General features: G+C 39.3%; 1 protein-coding gene across 1 annotated transcript; it reads right to left on the bottom strand.

The window, feature by feature from the left end:
- Positions 1-309: 309 nt before the first annotated feature.
- On the bottom strand, positions 310-14759 carry LOC136678593 (ribonuclease inhibitor-like). The gene is made up of 6 exons (XM_066656641.1): positions 14593-14759; positions 14273-14446; positions 11728-11901; positions 6048-6094; positions 4206-4701; positions 310-505 (listed from the first exon to the last, which is right to left on the bottom strand). Exons 1-6 carry the CDS (start codon positions 14757-14759, stop codon positions 310-312), a joined length of 1254 nt encoding a protein of 417 aa, XP_066512738.1.
- Positions 14760-26691: the final 11932 nt, after the last annotated feature.

Raw genomic sequence — 26691 nt, 5'->3', positions numbered from 1 at the left:
TTCATTCATTCATGCCCCCTCTCTCTCTCTCTCTCTCTCTCTCTCACACACACACTCTCCCTCTCTCTCTCTCTCTCTCTCTCTCTCTCTCTCACACACACACACACACACACACACACACTCTCTCTCTCTCCTCTCTCTCTCTCTCTCACTCTCTCTCTCTCTCTCACACACACACACTCTCTCCCTCTCTCTCTCCTCTCTCTCTCTCTCTCTCTCTCTCTCTCACACACACACACACACACACACACACACACACTCTCTGGTGTGGATGTCCAGGTGGTGAGCTAAGAGCACTTAGGTAAGGACTTACTCTGAGTTGATGTCATTGATGACCTGCTGAGGTACATCCTTCCTGGGCAGGAGTGTGGAAAGTGTGACTTTTGGTAGTTTCCTGGAAGCCTTCACTGTGATGAGGTGGAGTCCTCTGGCTACGTCTGTCCTTCCTGCTGATAGATCATTGGTGCCAGTGTGTATGAGAATGTGTGAAGTACCTTGAAGTCTCCTGTCTTCCAACAAATCAAGGGTTCATTTGATGAGTGAACCCCTGAGTTTCATGGCTCTTTTTCCAGGTAAAAGTCAGTGGATATTTAGAAATGTCCCATTAGAGTCACACATAAACACATCTTCTGAGTTTTGGGGTTTAGTGTTTTGTTGGGGATTAGGTGCTTCACAGAGTTGTTGAGAAAGAGAAGACTCTGACTCTGACTCGTTTCCTTCACTGGGTTTCTGTGATATCAGAGCAGAGGTGATGAGATGATTCTGTGGGATCCTGATTGATTGCTTGTTCAGTTCAGATTTTACTTGAACTTCTTGTTGAAGGCTGCGCAGGAGACTGTGGTGTTCTTGAATTGTCAGAGAGTGTTCCTTCTTAAGTCTGATCACCTCCTTTTTAAAGCCCAGATTGCCCTCCTCTAGGTCTCACTGCAGACTGCAGTTGTTTTTTCTGTTCCCCTTGTTGTCGAATGAGTCTAGAGGTTTCATCATTATCAGCTTTGAGTTCGACAAACTCTCCAACAGTGAACGACCCTGCTTCAGTGATCCTATCTGCTGAGACAGTCAGGGACTCTCTGAGCTGTAGTGCAGATGAGTGTTGGTGGTGCCAACACTGGGCCTAGTGTTTGAGATGAAGATAAGTCCAGTGGCTGAACATCTGCCTCTGTTTTTAATTCATTTGGTGTAGTTTTGTTGGACTTTTTCAGGATTGACAGATCCTTGTACCATGAAGGTGATGTTGGGTTAAAGGTTAATGCTTAGGGCTAACAGAGTCTGAGGTGTTGTCATCATGAATTGTAATCTGTCGTCCTGTAGCTGTTACAGTTGTGTTGTCCACCCTTTCTTTGTAGTTTCTTTATGTTTAAAAAAATAATAATAATTTATTTGTCCTAGACTGTGTTCTGCTGCTCAGAACACGGAATCAACTCTCTCTCTTTCTCACACACACACACAAACACACATTCTCTCTCTCTCGCACACTCTCTCTGAAGTAGCATTAATGCTTATCTCAGTAACTTTGATGCTAGTCATATTGCAGTAATTATAGCCTAATTGTTAATGCTATTAATTAACCTTGATGATAGGCCTTAGTAATGTTGATGCTAATCTGAATAACTTTCATGGCTTAACATTAAACTAATTAATGTTCAATCTTCTTTGAATCAAATGAGACTGATTTCACACAAATTTTATTACATCTAACTGTTACAAAGCAAAACATCACTCCTCCCTTAAACCCCGCTCCCACACACACCCCACCAAGCTTCAATAATAAAAAAAATATATATATAATAATAATAAACCATGCAGCTTTACAGAGAGAGAGGGAGAGAGACAGAGAAATAGGAAAAGAGAAACAGAGATAAGATAGTTATGAAAGGAGAGAGGAGAGTGTGAAAAAGAGGGAATGAAACAAAAATAAAGTTGTTTCAGAACATTGTAGCGGCTTGACCTTATTTGAACTCGTTATGGTTAATAGTGTTTTAACTAATGATAATAATTGTTATTATTATGATTGACTTAAATGACAAAAACATTAATAAGTAATTGGAGAGTGAATACTGTCATCGCTACATGAGTTCTTCAGGATTTTCAGACTCTTAATGAACAAACTCCACACACTGTTATTTCAAATAATGGAAATATTTTATTAAGAGAAAAGAGAATATTTAATTAACATAGCACAATCTCAAAATCTCACGGCATCAATGCAGGTGAAACCGATTCGAATTTAAAGATAGGCTAGGCAATAAGGCTTGTGACTAATGTGTTGCTAAATGAGATTTAATTAATGTATAAATATATCAAGAGACTTAATTAGGCATCAGCTTCTGAAAATTAGTAATTTATGCTTGCTTACTCTTGTCGCCGTTATAACCAAGCCGATGGGTCCAGCAGATCCAATATCCATTCTCCGGGTCTTGGCTTCCTGTCCTCCCCGTGTCACTGAAGGTAGGCTTGTTAGGGAGGGTATTCCTTCCAGGATGAGTCAGCCACTCTTGGCCTTAGATGGTGTGACGTCAGTTGGGGGATTCCCTTCACAGAGAACTGCTGGCCTGGCTGGATCGTCCCCGGAGTGAGGGGGGGGCGTCGAAGAGTAGATCGCTGTTTCCTCAAATCCTCAGAAGCGCCGCCTTCAGAAGTCAGAGTATAACGCTAACATATCAGCTATCAACTAATCTCAGAGGAGGTATCTTATTCTGGCCAAAATAAGTTTCACCTGCTTTGATCAGTCGTAAAATTAAAACTTTGATTGGGCGACAAACACAAACACAAATAAACAAAGAAACAATTACGGACAACTGCTCGACGTTACTCTGTAGTTTCTGTATCACACTGCTAACTGGCACAAGGCGTCCCTTGGTAGTTGCGTGAGGTCCTTCGTTAGAGTCTTTTTGAAGAAGCATCTTGTCGGCGTAAAGAAGAAGAAGAGCGTCGCAAGCGAAGTGAAGAGAGAGCGACGTGAGGAGCGTAAAAGAGTGAAGCGAAAAAGAGAGCGAAGCAAAAAAAGAGTAGAACAGAGAGAGCTTAGAGCTGGGCACTCCTTTTTCAGATGTGGCGCTGTCACGCCCATTTGGGAGGTCTCCTTTCTTTGATTGGATCCTGGGTCTGAGGCTCACGTGACTTGTTTCACGTTTCAGAGAGAGAAAAGAGTCACATATACTGGATAACATAGAATAATGACGAAGGTAAAATACTTATACATACTTGGGGTATAGCATAATGAGTGTCCTGGATTATTTTGATCAAATATCCATGTATTTATATATCTTGAGTACGTCACAATTACATCCCATTACAATATTATATCTAGATGTTAGAAACTAATTCGTTTTCCTAAACAGAGACACAAATTTTCCTTCATGATTGAAACAGTAATACACCTCACTTCATTAGTTAGTAGACATTCACTTGAGAATAACAGAGGGTAGCATTAATACATATTTGCATAAAACATGTTCATAAACACCCGATGTGTCCGTTATGCATTTAGAAGGCAGCAGGGCGAAACGTGATTTTGCAAACGTCCACTTGGGGGCGCTGTTGGTCCATGCTATTTGTTTGGTTTGGATCAGGGTTGCAGGAGTTCAGTGCAAGGTCAATTCTGGGGCCATCTGTTGATTTTTGCAAGAGATAACCAATGCGCCATCTAGGCGCCGAGGGCCATAAAGAGGGGTTCTTTTTAATCCGGGTCTTTAACACCTTGTTTGATCTCCTTTGGCTTAAAAGCATCATAAACTGGTTCTGTTTTCTTCACATTCTTGAAGATGGGGGTCACTGGAAGGTGTCCTGCTTAGTCTTTGGTGTAGGCATATGTGTGTGCGTGAGTGTGTGGGGGGGTACAGAGTCTTTCAGCACACACGCATTCTGTGGAATGTGGAATTCTGTTCCAAAAAATCTTTATCAGAGTGGAGAGTCTTTCATTCAGAATTTTTCATTTCTTTATTTGATCCATACTCCACTACAACATTTTATGAAGCAAATGATTCATATGAATGTTTACTAGTTGTATAAGTTGTATGTTATTAGTAAGAGTCTTTTATTTTGAAAAATCCACTTCCTGACATAGTTGGACTAAACTTTAGTGTTGCTGTCTTCACACAGCTGTGTCCAGCTGCAGAGTCTGGGTTTATTCAGTCTGACACAAACGTGATGAGGAGCCTGGATAATAATAATAATAATAAGAAGAAAAACAAGGAGAGGCAAACCTAAACCCAGCACAGAGTGGTTCAGTAAATGTGGTGGTGAATGTGTGTAAGTGTGTGAGTGTGTGTGTGTCAGTGGAGACGCTGTAGAAGGACAGAGTGCCGGCCGGACAGTCCACATACACTCCTACTCTGTTAGAGCTGGAGGGAGGAGGAGAGAGAGCAGTGATGTTCTTATTGTGAAGGACAGAGTAACTGTTATTAGAGCAGAACAGACTCCAGGACTTTTCATTCGCTCCAAACTCACAGTCGGCCCTGTGTTGTTTTCTCCTGATTGATTTATACGCCACGGAAATATTAACCCCTCTCCCACTCCACTCAGTTTCCCAGTAACAGCGTCCAGTCAGACTCTCTCTGCACAGAACCTGCTCCCCGTGACTGAATCTCTCTGGATGATCAGGATACGACTGTCTCCTCACACACTCCACCTTCCTGTTCTCCTCAGACAGAGAGAGCCGTCTGTGCACTGTGTTTGGGTCCAGTGTGAGCTCACAGTAATCTGCACACGACAAGATACACAACACACAATAAGACACACAACACACAGTAAGACACAGAACACACAGATACACAACACCATCAGACACACAACATACAATCAGGCACACGGCACACAATCAGATACACGGCACACAATCAGATACACAACACACAGATACACAACACCATCAGACACACAACACCATCAGACACACAACACCATCAGACACACAACACACAATCAGACACACAACACTCAGACACAACACACCATCAGACACACAACACACCATCAGACACACAACACACCATCAGGCACACAACACACCATCAGGCACACAACACACCATCAGGCACACAACACACCATCAGACACACAACACACCATCAGACACACAACACACCATCAGACACACAACATACAATCATACACACAACACACAATCATACACACAACACACAATCAGATACACAACACACAATCAGACACATAACACACAATCAGACACACAACACACAATCAGACACACAACACACAATCAGACACACAACATACAATCAGGCACACAACACACCATCAGGCACACAACACACCATCAGGCACACAACACACCATCAGGCACACAACACACCATCAGACACACAACACACCATCAGACACAGAACACACAATCAGACACACAACATACAATCAGGCACACGGCACACAATCAGATACATGGCACACAATCAGATACACGGCACACAATCAGATACACAACATACAATCATACACACAACACACAATCATACACACAACACACAATCAGACACACAACATACAATCAGGCACACGGCACACAATCAGATACATGGCACACAATCAGATACACGGCACACAATCAGATACACAACATACAATCATACACACAACACACAATCATACACACAACACACAATCAGATACACAACACACAATCAGATACACGGCACACAATCAGACACATAACACACAATCAGACACACAACACACAATCAGATACACAACACACAATCAGATACACAACACACAGCTGGATGTTGTGAGTTCAAGTCCTGCTCCAGATGACTGTGTGTGAGGAGTTGGTGTGTTCTCCCTGTGTTAGTGATTAATCAATCTTAATAATTTACCAATCCAAACTTTTCTAGTGTTTCGATGAGTACGTAAATATAAAACAAAATTAATGACAATGTTTTGGTTAAAACATGGAGTAGTCAAGTAGTCGACCATTGAGGACCATATTCTGAATGCATAAAACTTTCAAAGTTGGTATTAATGGCTGACAGTTTAAATGCCGGTTATTAGTATTTCCTGTGTGAACATTAGACTGAACACAGTGAACTTACATTTTCTTAGACCTGGTTTGACTCGTATCACTCCTGCATGGTCCACACTGAAAGAACAAGAAGAAAAAAATAGGATGAATTAGTGGTCGACCGATATGGAGTTCATGAGTCCCATTAATTTTTTCTTTTTTAAATTGTGTCTCCGGGGGTCAGGATCAGGTAAAATTTGGATCATGTCCCCACTGGACATGCCCGGAACACCTCACCAGGTTAGGCGTCCAGGAGGCATCAGAACCAGATGCCTGAACAACCTCAACTGGCTCCTCTCGATGTGGAGGAGCAGCGGCTCCACTCCGAGCCTCTCCCAGATGTCCGAGCTCCTAACCCTGTCTCTAAGGGAGAGTCCAGACACCCTGCGGAGAAAACTCATTTCAGCTGCTTGTACCCGTGATCTCGTTCTTTCGGTCACTACCCAAAGCTTGTGACCATAGGTGAGGGTTGGGACGTAAATTGAATGGTAAATTGAGAGCTTTGCTTTTCTGCTCAGCTCTCTCTTCACCACAATGGATCGGTACAGAGCTCGCATTACTGCTGACGCTGCACCGATCTGACTGTCAATCTCCCGCCCTATCTTTCCTTCACTCATGAGACCCTGAGGTATTTAAACTCCTCCACTTAAGGCAGGAACTCACTTCCAACCTGGAGAAAGCACTCCACCCTTTTCCGACTGAGTACCATGTACTCGGACTTGGAGGTGCTGATCCTCATCCCTACCGCTTCACATTCAGCTGCAAACTGGTCCAGCAAGAGCTGGAGGTCCTGGCTTGATGAAGCCAACAAGACCACATAATCCGCAAAAATTAGAAATGGAATCCTGAGACCACCAAACCGGACACCTTCCGCCACTTGACTACGCAGAGAATTTCTGTCCATAAAAGTTATGAACAGAACCGGTGACAAGGGGCAGCCCTGAATGAGTCCAACTCAGACTGGAAACCAGTCAGACTTACTGCCAGCCATACAAACAAGACTCCTGCTCTATACAGAGACTGGATGGCTTCTCCAGTACCCCCGCATAGACCTTACCGGGGAGGCTGAGGAGTGTGATCCCCCTATATCCCCCTCTGATCCCCCTTTATAAAAAGGGGAACAACCACCCCAGTCTGCCAGTCCAGAGGCACTGCCCCCGATGTCCACGCGATGTTACAAATACGTGTCAGCCAGGAAAGCCCCACAACATCCAGAGCCTTGAGGAACCTGAGGCAAACTTCATCCACCCCCGGGGCCCTACCGCCAAGGAGTTTCCCTACCACCTAGGCCACCTCAGCCCCAGTGATAGACGAAAGTTGTTTTTCATGTTCTCAAAGAACTCCTCCCACACCCAAGTTTTTGCCTCAGCGACAGCCGAAGCCGCAAGCCGCTTGGCTCCTCGGTACCTGTCGGTGAGATTATATATACAATGATTAAATCATTGAAAATCAGTGACTTTAAGCTTTAATTTGGTACATTGACTGTCGACTTTGGACCTGTAGTACTTGAGATATACTGATGGATATAACAATGAGTGATTTTTTTTTTTATAGGCGCCGCCGACCAATGAGTGAAATAAGAGGCTACATAACACTGGGTTTCTAGGTTACAACTATCAACTCAGTCATTTATGATGCAGATTATTGAGTGTATGTTACAAAGAGCAGCCAGTAACAAATAGTGAGAGCTGAAGAAGAGAAAATAATTCACAACGTTTTCTCTGATGAGACGGCATGCAGTTACTGGTTGGAGGCTTGTACTCCTGTACTTGTGCTCAATGATGTCTGCCTGTAAGATGGCAAAATGGATGCAAGGGGCACTCTAACAGCCAGAATGACTGAGCTGCCCACAGCATTGCCTGTGTGCATTGTGTAAATATCGGCCTCTTGCGCTAATATATCGGTCAATGCCGATTTTATAAAAAATGCCAATAATCGGCCGATATATTGGTCGATCATTATGATGAATTATGATAATTATAATAATAATGATAATGATTATAATTATTATCAATACAGTGTCCTTACATAGTCACTTTCCTAAGAAGGAGTCTGGATTTCATTAGGGTCCATGCCACATATTGTAAGAACAGGTGACAGCTGCAGTGTTTAGATCCAGCGGGACAAGAGAAGGTAAAAGAGCAGCTGATCAGGTGGGAAATGAGAGCAGAAATAACTGATAGGCCGAATTTCAAAAGAGAAACAGGAACTGGAATATGGGATAGATCTCCTCATGGTCTCCCAAAGAGATCATGAAGAGATCTAACCTGTTTCTATGAAATGGCCATTTACTTAAGGTGGAAGCCTAAATAAATGCCTGTTTTTTTTAAGGTAGCCAGCAAACTAAAATGGGAGACTTCTTAAGGTGGTATTTATTTTAATGTAACCATTTCTATGACGTGGTCACTTAGTTAAGGTGGAATCCTAAATAAAAAGGCAGATTTTTTTAAAGATGGATTTAAAGGGTTATTTGAAGTGGTCATTTATTTAAAGCTGAAGTCTACTTTAAATTACCAATTTTTTAAGTCAAATTTTCTTTTAGGTGGATGTTTTTAAAAGGTGACCATCAAAATAATGGTCATTTGTTGAGGTTTTAAGGATTATATGAAGTGGTAATTTATTTGAGGTGAAAGTCTAAATAAAATAGGCATTTTTTAAGGTGTAATTTTTATTAAGGTGGCAGTCAAAGTATATTGGCAGTCTTTTTAAGCTGGTGGTAGTATTGGATAGATTACTCTACAAATTTAACATCGTAGCTATTAAGCAGCATATAAGATAATGTTGCATCAATGCTAGTAATACATGACAAGCCAAATTCAAAATTTGTTCAAAACTTTCCCCCTCTACTTCATTTTGTTTTGTGCAGTGCAAGACCATCTGGTGAAAAGCACTTTTCATTATTTTTTTCTTTAAATTACAGGTGGCTTAATGGGTTTATTTACAGATAAAAATGCCATTGGCCTGCAACATGCATATCTGTCGATGGAGGAGATATAGGAGGGGCAAGTAGAATATAGAGCAGCCTTATATATACACATGTGATCAGTATAAGCCAATAAAGCTGAAACACTTATCCAGTTTCATCTAAAGTTAAAAAAAACAACTGTGGCCTTTGTTTTATCTAAGTCTTACTCTGCTCATTTGCTGGTGATGATTGTCACTGCACTTTTCATGTGTCTGTGTTACATTAAAATATTTTCAGATTTTATTTTAAACCTACAACATTTCAAAATAAAGTATTATTTTATTTACCTCAGGGGTGCACAACATCTTTTAATTAGAGGCCAATTTCACATAAACACCTACACCCACCATCAGAAGGTAAGAAATTAAAATTTTCAGACCTATCCACACAAATTTGTAATACATTGTGCTACTATGCTACTATTGCATTATATCAGGTACTTACATAAAATGCCTTGGTCAATGGGAGATATTGCAGCACCTTTCTGACACCAACTGATTGTCAGGCTCAAGTGAGTTGCTCGCAAGTCTGAGCACTGCCTGCAGGATCTCATCAGTTAGTTTTGTTCACAGGGTAGATTTATTCAGCTTCATCAAGGAAAATTTTTGTTCGCATATGTAAGTGATTCCAAACATTGGAGATCCACTTCTGGGCATTTGCAGAGATTTGGAACTGTTCCCTGTCCAAGGACTGATAAAACTCTAGGAGCGCCATCTACCTGTGCTTACTTCTCATTGCAGCAGAGCACTTCTGTTCAATTATTTCAAGTCGTAATTCACCAGGTGCCATTTCAGTATCTACAAAGAATGGATCAGCAAGTAGTTGGAGTGTAGCCTGTTCATTTCTGAACTTCCCAAATCTTGCATCAAGTGCCTGCTTTAAGTCTTCAAGAAAACAGCTGCGTGGACTCCAGTTATAGTTCTTGTGAGCAAAGTCCTCTTGTCATATTGGAAAATGTGTCAGATTTCCTTTCTTTTACTGGGTTGCAAAAAGATTCAGTTTCATTTCAAATGCACAGACAGCCTCAAACAAGTAGCAAATCAATCTGTCTTTTCCCTGCAGTGTCAAATTAAGATACTTTAAATGTCCAGTTAGGTCTATCAAAAAAAGCTAAATCAGCAATCCAGTCCCTGACTGAAGTGTCCTTTCCCTTATGCAAGACGAATCTCTGTGGTTTAGTGATCTTGGGCGGATGAAATTAACTTCAGAGACAAAGTGCATTATCTCTTTACACTGCAAGTGTTTTCTACACATTGCCTCTTGGTGAATTTGCAGTGATAGTGTAATGTGCTTGCTCTAGTCCTAGATGCCTCTTCAGATATCCTGTGAAACCATTCATCTTACTAATCTTACTTGGTGGGAGCAGCATTGGTTGTTACAGCCGATAAATTTCTCCATGGTAAATTAAGGCTCTCCATAGCTTTTTATATGCACTGAAAATTTCAAATCTAGTTGTTCTCCTACACAAGTGCACTAATGCTACAAGTTCTTGATAGACTTGGCATGTGCCAGTGACACCATGGATGAATATTGAGAGCTGTGCTGTATCTATATTGTCTGTGCTCTCATCTAAAGCAGCAGAAAAAAAATGTGATGTTGTTTATTCTGCTTTGTAACTGGCAGCATGAATTATTGGACATATCAACAATGCGATGATGCATGGTTGTTCTTTAAAGACTAATGTTTTAAAAGGCCTCTTTGGCTTCTTGGCAAAGTACATCACAAACTCCAACACACATTTTTTAACAAATTTGCCATCAACAAACAATCCTGTAGCTAGCAATGGTACATGCTTCAGACTCCTTTTGCCTCTTTTCAAACACGCCTTTTTGACTCACCAGTTGCTTTTTTAGTGCTTCAATATTTTGCTTTCTGTCCTCACCTCAGAGATCGCTGAGGTTTGGGTGGTTTGTTTCGTAATGCCTCCATAAATTATATTCCTTTGCCACTGCCGCACATTCCAAGTACGCCACAGACATGAGAAAACGCCATTGCTTGTTTAATAAGAAAGTACTTGGATGTCTATTCAGGGTTAAATTTCCTATGTTCGAGACCCACTTTTCTTTTTTTACTCATACTTGGTTTGGACAAAGACATGGTACCACTGAAGTAACTCGTATTTACCTATTTTAGCCGTCACGTTTTGGTTTTCTTGTCCCAGTTTTTGGTGAATACTGAATCACACACTTTGATGGTTTTGATAACTACGGGAGAGAGAAGGATTCAAACCTTTGGAAGTAAACACCAGGCTGCAGTGTTATGCAAATTCACCAAACTGCCCAATAAATTTAAAGTGGCAGCATTATTTATTTAACAATGCATCAGCACTTCCTTTGGAAAGCCAGATTGACAGTTTTGCCGGGCAGTATGTGGCCTGTGGGCCATATGTTATGCACGCCTGGTTTACCTCATACATTTATGCAACATATGTTCTGCTCCTAAATCGAGCATTGTCTTTATATTATCCGAATACAAACATGTCTTTTCAAAATGAAGCAAATAAATTGCGGCGGTACCTGTAATTGGGACTTAATATAAGAACAAGTGTTTCATACACAGAGTCAATCAGACATATACTCAACATACTTCAGAACATTTAACAAGTGGCTCTCTAATTCACCTAAGTACAGAATTTAGTACATTGTTACCTACGAAGGAACTGCTGGTAATCAACTTTCTCTGGTGAGCTTGGATGCCACATGGAGGTGTATAAATACTGGGCTAGCACACACACAATTTTACATACTTGAGTGTGTCCAGTCTGCAGCCTGAATCCTCCTTTTTATCTGAGAGCAGTTTCACTCCTGTGTTTCCTGGGTGATTGTAGCTCAGATCAAGTTCTTTCAGGTGTGAAGGGTTTGAGCTCAGAGCTGAAGCCAGAGAAGAACAGCCTTCCTCTGTAATCATACAACCAGACAATCTGCAGAGAGCAGTGGATAAAAAAATTTTCAACTGGTGTTCATTCATTCATTCATTGTCTGTAACCCTTATCTTGTTCAGGAAATAAAAATCCATCCATCCATCTATTATCTGTAACTGCTTATCCAATTTAGGGTCGCGGGGGGTCCAGAGCCTACCTGGAATCATCGGGCGCAAGGCAGGAATACAGGGTGGGGAGGGGACGCCAGTTCTTCACAGGGCAACACAGACACACACACACATTCACGGACACTTTCGAGTCGCCAATCCACCTGCAACGTGTGTTTTTGGACTGTGGGAGGAAACTGGAGCACCCGGAGGAAACCCACGCGGACACGGGGAGAACACACCAACTCCTCACAGACAGTCACCCGGAGCGGGAATCGAACCCACAACCTCCAGGCCCCTGGAGCTGTGTGACTGCGACACTACCTGCTGCGCCACCGTGCCGCCCGGGAAATAGAAATATTTTTATATAAATTAACAATGGGATGTAACTGAAACACTGAGAAATATAATAATATAATATCTGGGTCTGAATGAAAACCTAGTGAACTCTACATAGATAGCATTAACATTATAATATGCACACACTGGACACTGTACAAGTTCTTAGATACCATAAAACATGCTGCTACATAGATCCTTATAATTACTTCATTTTAAGGGAGATTTACCTAATAAAGGCATTTCAGTGAAACTATTGTTCTGAAGACAGCTAAAAGACATGTTGGTAGGTGGATTGATGACTCAAAAGTACTGGTTGGGTGATTAATGCTATTTTGTGATAATTGGCATTGGCCAATGCCTCAACTCACAAGACTGATTATCTAAAAATACCTACAGGAACAGCCACAGGAAGACTCATCACTCTGCTATGAAGCAATGGGAGAGCTCCCCCTTTTTTAAGCTTTAATGGCTTAAAAATCTATTGTTCTTGTCTCAACTCAACAGTTTGCTAACATAAGTGATTGATCTGATAGTGATTGATCTGATACCCAACATTACTTACAGTCGGTTGCATTTGCTAACGGGAGATTTAAGTTTTTGACTTACATTAACAGTCTGAAAGCTAGCGTAAACATTATCAGCTTGCCAACAGTGCTTTGGGGAAATGAACGTTATGTAATGTTCTACATACAGGTGTAAAAGTTAGTCAAAGGCTCTGCACTGTAACTTACACCCACCCTGCTATAAATGTTAATATTTGCCAACATTTCCTCAGTTTCCATAGTCTTTTCTAAATGACAGCAAATTTAATATAAAGCATTCGTGGTTAGTATTTAAATATATATAATATTATGTAGCATATTGAATAATGCAGTTGATTAACATGATTTCTGACCGAACCCCGTTCTCCCTTTAATACCTGAATGTAATTCTCTGTTTCATTAATTAATACAAATTCCATTGTTTTTTTTTTTTGTTTTGTTTTGTTTTATACAAAATACTGACCTTGAATGCTTTTTATTCTGTTTTAATAATTACAGATGTGTGGACAGAAATCTAACACCTTATGATTTTTCATTCTTAATTTTTCTATAATGTTGTTTTATATTGCCTGTGTACATTAATTAATTTGATATATTTTTTATTTAAATTAAGTACACTGCAGAGTGCTGAATAAATGTTCATTTAAGTTCAGCAATTTTGTATCTAATTTATTATTATTATTATTAACTCAATTGTATTTTATCAGTTACAGGTGTTTCCACCTTGCATCCAGTGATTTTGGGTAGGGTCCAGAACCACCGCTACCCTGAACTGGATAAGCACTTACAGACAATGAATGAATTTGTGTCTTTTTCATTCATTCATAGTCTGTAACCCTTATCCAGTTCAGGGTGGGGGTTGGTCTGGAGCCAATCCACCTACCAACATGTTTTTGGACCGTGGGAGGAAACCGGCATTCAATCTATATAACTGCAACCAGTTCTCCATTTACATGCCCAGGACACCAGCCTTTTTGGTTAATACACCCTAAGACCATTTAAAATAAGAAACTGAGAAAAAATGTAAATGTCTGATAAAATTATTGAGGGATTTTTGAGGGAGTTAATTCAGTTATGTATATTGCGCTCATACTGGCGTGTATTTGCATTGTATTTGTGTGAGCATAAATTTCTATATTTGATTTTTTAAAATATTTTTTCCAGAATTTGATTCAGACAAATTAATTGGTTCAGATTCACTTTTTCCAAATGTGAAAGAAGAAAAATTCCACCTTCAAAACCATGGGTGAAAATCTATCTAATTTTTTTTTAATGTCAAAGAAAAACATTTTACCCAATTTAACTTTAACATTTAAATGTAATTAGACATGTTTGCTGAATAATTTTACCCCTTTTGAAAGCTATTCACAGAAACCTTACCTCAGTGTCTCCAGTTTACAGAGTGGGCTCCTCAGTCCAACACAGAGCTTCTTCACTCCTGAATCCTGCAGGTCGTTGTTACTGAGGTCGAGATCTTTAAGAGACAAATTCTCTAGTTGTAAAACTGAACTCAGCTGTTCACAAGTCTGTTCCCCAAGGCTACATCCTGACAGTCTGTATAGAGACAGTAAACAAATTACTGTGTAGCAAAGAGTATTTTGGGCAGAAAAATTATAAATAAAGAAGTTTATTGCCTTATTACAATGTATTTATGATTTTTGTATTTTTGTATTAACAAACAGATCATCAGTAATTCTGACCCAAGTGTCTCCAGTTTACAGTGTGGACTCCTCAGTCCAGCACAGAGCCTCTTCACTCCTGAGTGCTGTAGGTCATTGTAGCTGAGATCCAGGTTTTTCAGATAGGAGTTTTCTAATTGTATAAGTGACTGTACAGTGTCACAGGACTCTTCACTGAGTTTACACATCGTAAGTCTGTAAAAGCACAATACATACAATAGATCTTTCATCCAACTCACAACAACAAGATATTTTTAGTTTCTTGTATGAATCTGTGAATGTGCTATAAAAAAGTTTATCGTTTAACATGTCATCCAGCACTTTCTCCAACCAGCATGCAGGTATAGGCCATTGCAAGTTTACAGTCCTTCTGGGACTAGCATGAATGTTGAAAAAAAGATTTAGAACGAGATATAGCAAATTCACTTAAGACGTCTTCTGAGTCAGAAGCAGACCTTAATGAGACACTGAAGATGAAGCTTCAGAATTTTACTTCACATTGAAATAATTCACAGAAATCTGTCTCCAGAGTGTGTTCCCTATTTATTTGTGTGTGTGTTGTTGGTATGAGCGTATAAGACTTGGCAGTGTTGTTTTCAGTCATTAATCTGTAATTACTGAAATCATCCAGCCTGTCAGGACAGGACAGAGAGCTGACACTTGCGGATCACAGTAAACAGTTTAATGACGTTATCCAAAAGAGTAATCAAAAGGCTAGCAAGGTTCAAAAACAGGGAGCAAACAGTACCTCAGAGGATAAGCGAAAAGCGTAGTCGAAAATCAGGCAGAGTTCAAAAACCGAAGAATACAGACAGTACCAAAAGGGACGAGGCAGGAGACGTAAACCGGAATAACAGGCAAGAAGTGGGCAACAAGAAATCGTCAGACTGATAACAAGAGAATGCGTTGTAAGCTGGGATAAACCACGGCAATACTCGGCAGAGAACAATTCAGTGATAGGGGTATATATAGGGAAACAAACAGGTGTGCGTGATTAGAATTCAGGTGAGGGAGACCGGTGGATAGTCATGTGACTATTGGGTGCGTTCTGGGAATTGGAGTCCTGGGATGTAGGCGTGACACAGCCAAAGGAAGATCGTTTATTAAAATATATCTCATCTGCTCTATTATGTTTGATTGCCTGCATTTCTCATTTATATTTGTTTATTCATCATGAAATTTTTACACGATGTGTAGGAGAGTGGCAACAATGGAGATACATGTTTTTAATTGGACAGCGAAGATTTACATATTAATTTTGCAGTAGCAATACATTATAACATTACTGGAAATGTTTATATTTACCTGAGTGTCTCCAGTTTACAGTGTGGACTCTTCAGGCCGTCAGAGAGCTTCTCCACTCCTGAATCCTTCAGGAAACTGTAACTAAGATCCAGTTCCTTCAGAGCAGAATTTTCTGACTGTAGAGCTTCACTCAGTGTGATAATGGACCCTTTGGTCAGATTAAAACCAACTAATCTACGAATGAGAAAGAAAACAAAGTGTTTGTATTTGAATGAATGCGTTATTCTTCTTATTCACTTTTAGCCATGAGCTGCAGGGATTAGTTGGTTAGTTCTTGGAACATGCAGTCCAGTACGTTTTCTCCATCCTACATGTTCAAATAAACCATTACAATTTCACAGTTCTTCTGGGACTGACCAAAATCTCCAAAACCAAGGAAGTTTTTACTAAATCAAACTTAAACTCTATCGGCTAAGCTGAAGAAGAACACAGGAAAATAGATTTGCTATGTGATTTATATGTGATTCATTAACAATATATTAGAAATAGTAGATTAAACCCTCACTTGGCCTTTCTGCAGTTTGTGATTGCTGGGATGAGTCTCCTATAACCCTCTTCTGTTGTCTTGTATTTGTTCAGATTCCACTCTTTCCTCACGTTCTCAGAGTGGAGACGCATGTAGGCTATAGTTGAACATTGTAAAGGAGAGAGCTTCTTTTGTGAGTGTAAGGGTGAACCTAGAGAGAAATTAAAAAAATAGAAAAGTTACTGCTATCATCCAAACACTCACACATACCTACAGACACTTTTGAGTCTCCAATCCACCTAGCAACGTGTGTTTTTGGACTGTGTGAGGAAACCAGAGCACCTGGAGGAAACCCACACAGACACAGGGAGAACACACCACACTCCTCACAGACAGTCACCCGGAGCGGGACTCGAACCACAACTTCCAGGTCCCTGAAACTGTGAGAGAGACACTACCTGCTGCACCACCATGTCGCCCTTGGCTGAATATGTATTTAACAAAATAACGAATGCCAATTATTGAAACTTCTCACATTTATTAGCCCTGCCTTTCCTTCTGTAAAACCAATTATTAAAAAACAACTCTATGTCAAATTATTAACAGGACAAGCTAGAAGAAACCTTTTTCTTTCAAAATGTCAAAAAGAGTCAAAAATGTAAGCCCTATGGTTTCTACTGTACTTGCTGATGTCTACAATTCATTGATTGGAACTGCAACCTATTTTCAGATGAGATACAGGTTTTGGTAACAATCCCCAGAGTTTGGTGTAAAAAGGTGGGTAGTTGTACTGAAAATAGCCTATTCCCATTGTTAAGTCTGACTGGGTTAGCTGTGTGTCTGTATCCAGGTGAGCTGTTCAAAAACTGATAATGTTATCATAATAAGAAATTATGATACTGAACATAATTAAACATGTTTAAAATCAAGATTCTGCCATGCCCTTTCCATTCTCATCTCATAAAACACATTTTAAATACATAGATTAGATGAAGAAGGAAGTTCATTCCTTAAATAATACAGAGGTTATGACGGAGTGATGTGGAATTGATTTAACACTTTTTTATCCACACTTTTTAACACTTTTTCATAGGGGTCAATAATTATGTAGTGAAAATGTATATGTGAATACATGCTTTAAGTCTCTTAAAGCATGTGTTCTGTTAATTCAGTTGTACGTTCCAATTCAAACATATTCTCACAATGAAAAACTGTTTCAACTCTCAAAACTGAACAAGCCCATAGAGCTGCTAATGAATGATTCCAGAAATGACTGATGTAAACTGTACAGTACGGTGTGTATACTGTATTTCTATTGCCTCATTATCAGATCAGAGGTTCTATTGGTATGTTCTCATTATCAAATGACAGCTTTAATCTAATCTAAAAATTCAGAGTTTACATGAGCATATGAAGTGCCAGATATCAGGTGATGTCAGATACTGATCTATTATTGGAGCATTTAAGATCACTTCTACCATAAGTAAACATTATAAGTTTACATTATATGTAAAAATTTAAATATTTTGTAAAATGCTCCAGTGGATTGTACCTTTCCGGATGAAAGCTGCAAATACAATTAATCCAAAGATAAAAAGTGAAATACAGATCAGAGCAATCTTCCAAGCATGAAAAACTTCTCCTGAAAAAAAAAGAGATTACATGTTTAAGTTTCACAGGAAAAATATATTAGAAAAAAATATTCTTTTTAGGCAAATGTTTTGAACCTGTGATTGCACTTACTTTGGACTTTAACATCAATATTTACATCATCGTATCCAGAGCTTGACTGAATTAAACAGTTGTAAAAACCCTCATCAGAAGGTTGGACCGCTGAGAGTTTCAGAGAGGTGTTGCCTTTCTTCAGCTCTTCGTTAAATAAACTCGTCCTCCCACTGTAAGTAGAATCCTGTTCATCGTTCTTCTCTGCACGGTCTTTGTAGCGATGCACTGTCAGAGTTCTCTCTCCTAGTTTAACCCACTCTACTTTCATATCCACAGCACTGAGTTTAGGTTTGAGAGAACAGGGCAGAACCACATCTTCACCACTTTTAACAATAAGAGGAGCAACTGGACCAACAACTTTAAACCCTTCCGTTGCTGTAAAAAAAACCCAAAATACCTATAGTTAATTTCAAAAATATTCATCATCTGTAACGTGAACGTTAGTTAAAGTCTGACTGTGCCTTGGTACTTGCAAAGTTTTTAAAAGTTGTTTTTCGTATTTTCAGACGCACTTTAATACGGCTGCCGTGACTAGTGCACTATGTAGTGCTTAAATTCAGACACATGCACAGCTGCCCTGTCCACCACATAGAGAGAAAACACTGGTTTATCCTTATTGTTTAGAAGCAGACAGAGAAAAAGAAAATTATATGTATTTGTCTTAATTTTCTAAATGGCTTTTAACTAGAAGTCAGAACACACTGTAGTCAGGTTACACAGAATCAGTGAAGTAAAGATATGTGGCACATTTCATCGGTCATCTGACAAAGGAGCATTTAAACCTCTTCAAAACACTTTGAGGTAAAGTTACGAGCTGCCATTGTGAGTCCAGTAAAAATAAATGTGAAAGCTGCTGGAACTTTTGAGATTTTACAAGCGGCGGTTTGTGCTGGATTTTAATGAGCTCTGCATTTCCTGGAGGTCTCTTTGACCAATCAGCGCTCTGCAGGGTTTACACCTCACCATTTAGTACCTACTTGGCACAGTTGGAACTCAGAGCAGGCTGGGACTGAAAAAGTACCTGGTTCCAGGTGCCAGATTTGGCCAGTGGAAAAGTAAAAGAGCCGTGCAGAGTCGAGCCGAGTCGTGTAGGTTCCACGCAGTGGAAAAGCACCATTATATATTTGTTTAATTGCCACAAGAAAAAAGGAATTTAAGAATCATATTCTTTTTAAGCAAATGTTTTGGATCTTTGAATCTATGTCGGCATTTACCTTTGACTTTAACTTCAATATTTACATCACTGTACCCAGAGCTGGACTGAATTAAACAGTTGTAAAGTCCCTCATCAGAAGGTTGGACCGCTGAGATTTTCAGAGAGGTGTTGCCATTCTTAAGCTCTTCTTTAAATAAACTCGTTCTCCCTCTGTAATCCTCAAACTGCTCTTCTATTCTGTCTGTATGGTCTTTGTAGAAATGCACCGTCAGGGTTCTCTCTCCCAGTTTACTCCACTCTACTCTCATATCCACAGCACTGATGTTTGGTCGGAGAGAACAGGGCAGAACCACATCTTCACCTTGGTCAATAATAAGAGGAACAGCTGCACCAATGACTTTAAAGCGTTCTGCAACATAAAAAAGCCCAGCAAACTTATAATTAGCTGTATAAATATTCATCATCTGTAACACACAATCTGACTGTACTTTGGTATTTGCAATATGTTCAAATGTGTTTTATTTTACGTTTAAGCTCACTCTATAATGGCTCCACTACGTAGTGCACTATGTGGTGCTTATCAGACTCCCCAGATGTTGCATGATACATCTAACAAACAACAGTGGGGAATTCTGACACATGCACAGCACCCTGTTCACCACACAGAGAGAAAACACTGAGATCATTCTTTCATCATTCTTTAAACTACTGAGAGAACAGTGAGAATGGGATGAAACTGATTTGTGAACTGAACTGATGGTTGATTTGTGGTGGGGTTTTTTTATTTGGTGGTTGTGGCAAGAGATAGAAGTTTAGTAGTTTGCTAAGTGATCACATACCTGAGGCAGCTTTCATAAACCCAGTGAGAATCAGCAGAGTCACAGAGACAATCATTCTCCCTGAAAGACAATATTATTACCTTTTATTTTTGGCTCATCAGCACAGATTTCACCTGTCCATCAGATCCACAAGTTCCCACTCCTTGAGTTTTTCATGGGTAATTAGTTCAGTCTCACCAGGGCGATCCTAGCCCTGTTATCTTCTTAAAACACAAAGCCCTTTCTAAGAAAAAGCCTAAATGAGCAGTCTATTTATGCTGACTACACAGAAAATAGATTTTTTATATTCTTTATTTTAATGAAACATGTTTCACATTGATATCACTTTTATTCCATGTTCATCCACAGTGAGAAAAAAAAAACATGTAAAGTGAATGTATGAATGAATGAATAAATGAATAAATATTGGGTGTAAATATAAGTGTAATGTAATTCAAACTGTATTTCAAAGTTTAAACATTCTCCTAATTTTGCATTTAATAGAAACTGTTGCATATCATTAAAAATGACAATTGACATTAAATAAATAATAAATATAAATGAAGTATTAATTAATTCGTGATCGCGAAATCCTCTTCTTTAAATTGTCTAAACCAAATCTCACACATGCTTTTGGACACATTATTATCCCCAAGAACAGAACAAACCCATCCCATGCTTCTGCAGCACTTTTTCCTTCATGACCCTCGAATAATGGAGTGAAACCTAAGGAAGCACAGAACATTTTATTTTGAGCCTGTGTCTTGGCTGGTAACAGAAGTGTGATGGTAAACTGGTGATGTGGTTCTGAGTAGCCTTTAAGGAGGCACATGCCCCGATGTCCCAACACAACAGGCCTCAGAGTGGTTCCACATCTAAAAAGTAAGAGTTTGAGGACTCTGCATGAGTAACCTTTCACGTTTACACAAAACAGTAGGCTAAGGAAGTTCATTTTTAAATACATTTTAGGCACTTAGCCCTTAAAATAAAATAGCTCAAACAAATGTAGTCCATTCTGAGGGAGTAAAGGTGGGGGTGGGTCATGAAGTGTTTCTGTATATCGTCGCTATCCAATGAAAAACATGTATCTCTCACAATAGTGAATTTACAGTAGAAGGAAACCCCCTCTTAACTTTCAGTGGAAGTCAATGTAAAATGATTTTATTCCAAATATTCACACAGGGTGAAGGACAGCTGCTGTGTTTAAATGATGTGGTAAACTAAACACACATAAATGGAGAGGCATGATTTTAACTGAACAAATGTGTCCACACTTTAATGTGTTTAGAGTTTCAGTTTTGAAACTGTATTAAATATCTATTGAATGTTTTTGGGGAAAAAAAAAATTCAATTAAATGGAATTCAACCGAAAGTTTAATTTAAATTCTACTTCCTGAATTCAGCTATTAAAACATGACAGGTGTACATGTATTTGGTTTTAAAACTTTGTCTCCTGTTGAATGTTTGGTATTTGAAATTACATTACACACTTAGCCTGCTGTACTTGGTCAAGACAATAAGGCTCTCTTTAATATATTTGGTGTTTACAGGTTTGGACCCCACAGTAAAAAAGATATTGAATATTCTGTAAATATTTTAAAATTGTAATTAAAATTCAATTCAACGTTTAATTTATGTGCATTTTAATATCACGGGATGATTCGCTTAATGCACCATTCAGTGTATAAGACGTGCTGAGAATTTTTATTTAAGGTGTTTAACTCCTGAGCTTGTGCTCTGTGCAGAAGGAAAAACGAAAATGAAAATAGTAATGTGTTCTCTTTTAAAGCTATTGCCATCGGAGGCGCGAATGTGTCCACTATGGATAATAAAACCAGTTTACCGAGTGTTTCACCGATAGAGGCGACACCTGTCTGTAGTTTTAGTAGTTTTATTGCCAGGACGTTTCCGTTACATTCAGACGTGTCCTGGGCTGTGAGATGGGCCGACTGTGCTCTGTTTGTTTTATAGCGACTTTAGCGCCAGTAACACGCCCAGGTTTGAGAGTTTAAAGCTAGTAACAGACTGTACGAACAGTCTACACAGCTGATATCACACCACAGTCACTTACCGTTACATCGCATCCTAATCTTTCTGTATCCGCGGCCGTGGACAGTTACATTTACTTTCCATTGCCTCCCGCTACCCCTCATCCTTTCCTCTCTCCCAGTATAAGAACCAATAGGCGCAGTGTAGGGGCGGAGACACAATCAATCATTTCTTACATCAGCCAATCAAATATCAGTAAACAACTCTAGTCGGGAGCTGTATCCACCGTATCCACCAATCAAAGTTGAAGTACCTAACGCTCACTGTGCATCACCAAAGGTTTAAACGAAAGATCAAGAGGGCGTAGCAAACTGTCAAGCGTCGATTTTCTACGTAGGTTAAAGCATTTAAGATTTTTCAGTGTCACCTACACATCCAGCACAACATAAAAAGATAAACACTGGGGAACTGCGTTCAAGATGGACGTGAGCTCTAACTGGCTTTGAACTGTGACTATTAATTAGACTCAGGAGGGCAGCCTATTACAATCTGTGAGGAATGTGGTGTGTTTTCCCTGTGTCCGCCTGGGTTTCCTCCGGGTGACTGTCTGTGAGGAGTGTGGTGTGTTCTCCCTGTGTCTGCATGGGTTTCCTCCGGGTGACTGTCTGTGAGGAGTGTGGTGTGTTCTCCCTGTGTCTGCGTGGGTTTCCTCTGGGTGACTGTCTGTGAGGAGGATGGTGTATTCTCCCTGTGTCTGCATGGGTTTCCTCCGGGTGACTGTCTGTTAGAAGTATGGTGTGTTCTCCCTGTGTCCGCGTGGGTTTCCTCTGGGTGCTCCGGTTTCCTCCTACAATCCAAAAAACACACGTTGGTAGGTGGATTGGTGACTCAAAAGTGTCCGTAGGTGTGAGTGAATATGTGAATGTGTGTTGCTCTGTGAAGGACTGGCGCCCCCTCCAGGGTGAATTCCCGCCTTGCTCCCAGTGATTCCGGGTAGGCTCCGGACCCACCGCCACCCTGAACTGGATAAGGGTTACAGATAATGAATGAATGAATGAATGTAACTCATTGGAGAGACAAATAATCATCACAATGATTTAGACAAAAAAAAATGTGAAGGAAACGTTACTTTTAAAAATGAAAACACTTAAAAATTCAAACAAACTAAACAAGCAAGCTAATGAGCTTGTAGCCTAATCAAGCCATGGGGGCCACTGCTAGAAACAGTACATAACCCAGAAAAAGAAACCCTGCAATTACCCACCCAAGACCCATTACAATACATTTGTAATTACTCACACAAGACCCAACAAAATACTCTGGAATACTAGTGGAAAGCTAGACAAGACCTGGGAGATTACCCACACAAGACCCAGTGCAATTAACAGGGAAATACCTGCACTAGACCTCATACTACCAGTGCCAGTGTCCTGGTTCTGTGTTTGTGCTTTCATTTTAATATCTGCTCTATGCTTCTCTTCCCAGTGTCCCCACTTTGCCATGTACTATCATTTAGGTCCTCAAGCCTCATATATGAGGCATGTTCAACAGGGATAATGTCACAGTGTGTTCCTGTTCTGTGCCGTTCTGTTTACTTTGCCTTGTCCATGTGTTCTCCTTGTCCAGAACAATTGTGCGTACATCTAGTACAATCCTCTCACCATCAGTTCTCTACCAGGAGAGGGCAGTCTCTGTTCCTGTCAAGGTTGTTATTCCCATGGGCCTTTAAGGCCTTTTACCCTTTTCTAATCAAATGTTCAATGTTAGGAGAATAGAAAGTGAGGATATTCCTCTGGCAAGGATAATCATGATTATCTTTCTTAAGCACATTTTTTATAGTAATTTTACAGATGAATATGGTTCATGTAGGTTGTAATTAACACTTTTTCTTATCAGCTTAATGTTTGTAAGTACACTGTAAACTGATGAAGATGATTGGCAGTGATTGCTCAGATGTCTGTCTTTTCATTTTTATTTATTGTTCCACATATTCATATTCTAATTTATTTATTACTATTTCTGTCTTTTTTGTGCCTGTTTTTTTTTACCTTTCTCTTCTTCTTTTGGTTACTTTTTAGTTTTTTTATTTAGATTTAATCATGCTTTTGTTTTATTCTTTATTTCCCCTATTTTCCCTCATTTTCTCACTTTGTGCTTTTGATTTCTTACTACATTTCATTTAAAATACATATTGAAACAGGCTACTTGGGACATAGCGATAGAATCAGGGGTATTCATTCATTCATTCATTCATTCATTCGTTGTCTGTAACCCTTATCCAGTTCAGGGTCGCAGTGGGTCCAGAGCCTACCTGGAATCATTGGGAGCAAGGCAGGAATACACCCTGGAGGGGGCGCCAGTCCTTCACAGGGCCAATGAGTTCCATCCAGAAACCAATGTTTGAAAAGCATGTTCATGGATTTGTCCAGCTGGACACTAATGAATGACTGTCAATCTCCTCTTTACATTTTTACATTTCATGTCAAAACATTGTCTTACCGGAATTCTGTGAAGCTGCTTTGTGACAACATCAGTTGTAAAAAGCGCTATACAAATAAATTTGATTTGATTTGATTTGTTTTGTTTTGGGGATGGTATTTTAGCCAAAAGTACATATGAGTTTTGGATTAAATTATTTTCAACAATGAGCTGGTGATTTCCATGTTAGCAGCCATGAATGTAGCATAATAATGAGCAGGATAATATTTGAACATTGATTTACAGTAAACTTACACAGAAACATATTTACACCATGTATTTATAAATATTTTTTTTATAATAATCGTAGTAGTCATATACAGCATATTAGACAGTAGTAAACAAATAGCTGTAATATTTATTATGGGTTTTCCAAGAATCCGAACAGACAATCAAGCTAGAAAAAGGAATGAAGGACTAGAGAATCTAAAATATATAAGTATGTCACACAGAAACAATATATGTTTTCATCATGTGTTTTATTAAAGTCACGCATGTTAATTCTTGAAAATATCAGCATTATCTCATGGCTGAGATGCAAATAAGGCATTCTGAATGGTCTGATATGATTTAAAATAATGCGGAGGGGAGCCAGAAGTCACAGGTTTGTCTTTTATTTTTGACACTATATTAGCCTTATATAATGACCCTATATTAGCCTTGAGTTTCTATCTGTAATGATCTTATAGCAATATATGCTGATGTCATACAGAAATAGTGGTAAACTAGTTATTAGTTTGTCTTAAAATACCCAGTGTACTTTTGTGCACCTTGCAATTTTAACAATACAATTTGGTTTTAAAAATCATAAGACAGTGTCTGTCTTAGGGCTGTGTTTTTGAAAGCAGTGTACATGTTGCTGAGGCTAATTTAAGAGATTTATTAAGGGTGTATTTTAATCAGAACCTGAGAGGCCTTGGAGGGAGGTGCCACGGAGGTAAGCCTTTTTCCTTTATTTAATATTGATGGATAAATAAAAGGCCAGAGTTACTAAAAAATGATTACAATATTTAAACTTTAATAAAAGAGATATCTGGAATTTGGAACACCAGTAATGAGTAAATGCATGTTTTAATCATCATGCAGCTCTAAATGTTTCCAACCACAATGGCTTGGTACTGCTTTTTAGCAAGATAGCTGGTGCTAGTTATGATAGCTGCTAACATTTAACCAGCTAGCTAACTCCTGTGGATTTTGCACACTTGTTTGCTCCCTAAAAATGTTAATGTTTTATCGTCGCAGATAGAGTCAACTGGCGTTTCCCCCTCAAATTAGTCCATTGGAGGGGATTGGAGCCTGAGATATCATTAGTTTTGTGATGTGCTACAAGCAGGAGTTTGAGGTAAAGGTAGGAGAGAAGAGGCGGGAAGAAAACAAAGAGGGGGTTCTGCTCCATTGAAACAGGCTGACGGTGAAAGGACAGGTTAGTCGTAGCTAGCATTAATATTTAGCACAGTACAGACCTCCAGGTAGAGAACAATAATTTAACTGTACCAAATATTGTAAACCCCAGTCTTTTTGAGCCAGTTTTGGGCTTCTGTGAGTAATATATGGAGGTAAAAATAAACAGGGTTGGAAAAGGTTAGGTCATTATAATAGAGAATTGTAAACGTAGAACATGTAATGTTAACTACAGAATTACAAACTGCATTCCAATTTATGAATACTTATTTGGAGTGTCAGATGTGAGTGAGGGAGAAGAAGGCGGGAAAAAGATGGGGAGAGGCTTTGCTGTGAAATAAGGGTCAGTTTTTTATTTTACTTTGTGCAGTATTGAGAATTATAGGCTACTGTATTTTGCTGCAGAATTATGAGCTTCATTCAATCTCATAGAGATTTGAGACTTCCATTTATGTTATTTAGTTTATAGTCAGATTTTGAAGGGAAGAACCTATTTGCTAGCCAGGTATGCGAAACTAGTAAATGAATTAGCTTGGCTAAGTGTTCGTGTGTGTACATTTTAATTATTTATCTGTGTTTAGTTAGAGTATTGCTTTCAAAGTATAAAAACAAAATGTTGAGCTACTGGTTCTGTGATCACAAATGTAGTGTGTTGGTTTATGTAATGCATGTACTATATGTTTTAAATGTGGAGAGGCTTATCATGCCATGACTTTCAGGAAGTTAAGTGCATTTAAGGCTCACATTTATAGGTATCATTAAAAATAGCAAAACTGAAACTA

This window comes from Hoplias malabaricus, chromosome 2, assembly GCF_029633855.1.
Source record: "Hoplias malabaricus isolate fHopMal1 chromosome 2, fHopMal1.hap1, whole genome shotgun sequence".
NCBI classification, from domain to species: domain Eukaryota; kingdom Metazoa; phylum Chordata; class Actinopteri; order Characiformes; family Erythrinidae; genus Hoplias; species Hoplias malabaricus.
Note: the sequence above shows the minus strand (reverse complement) of the source record. Positions and strands in the feature narration are given on the sequence as shown.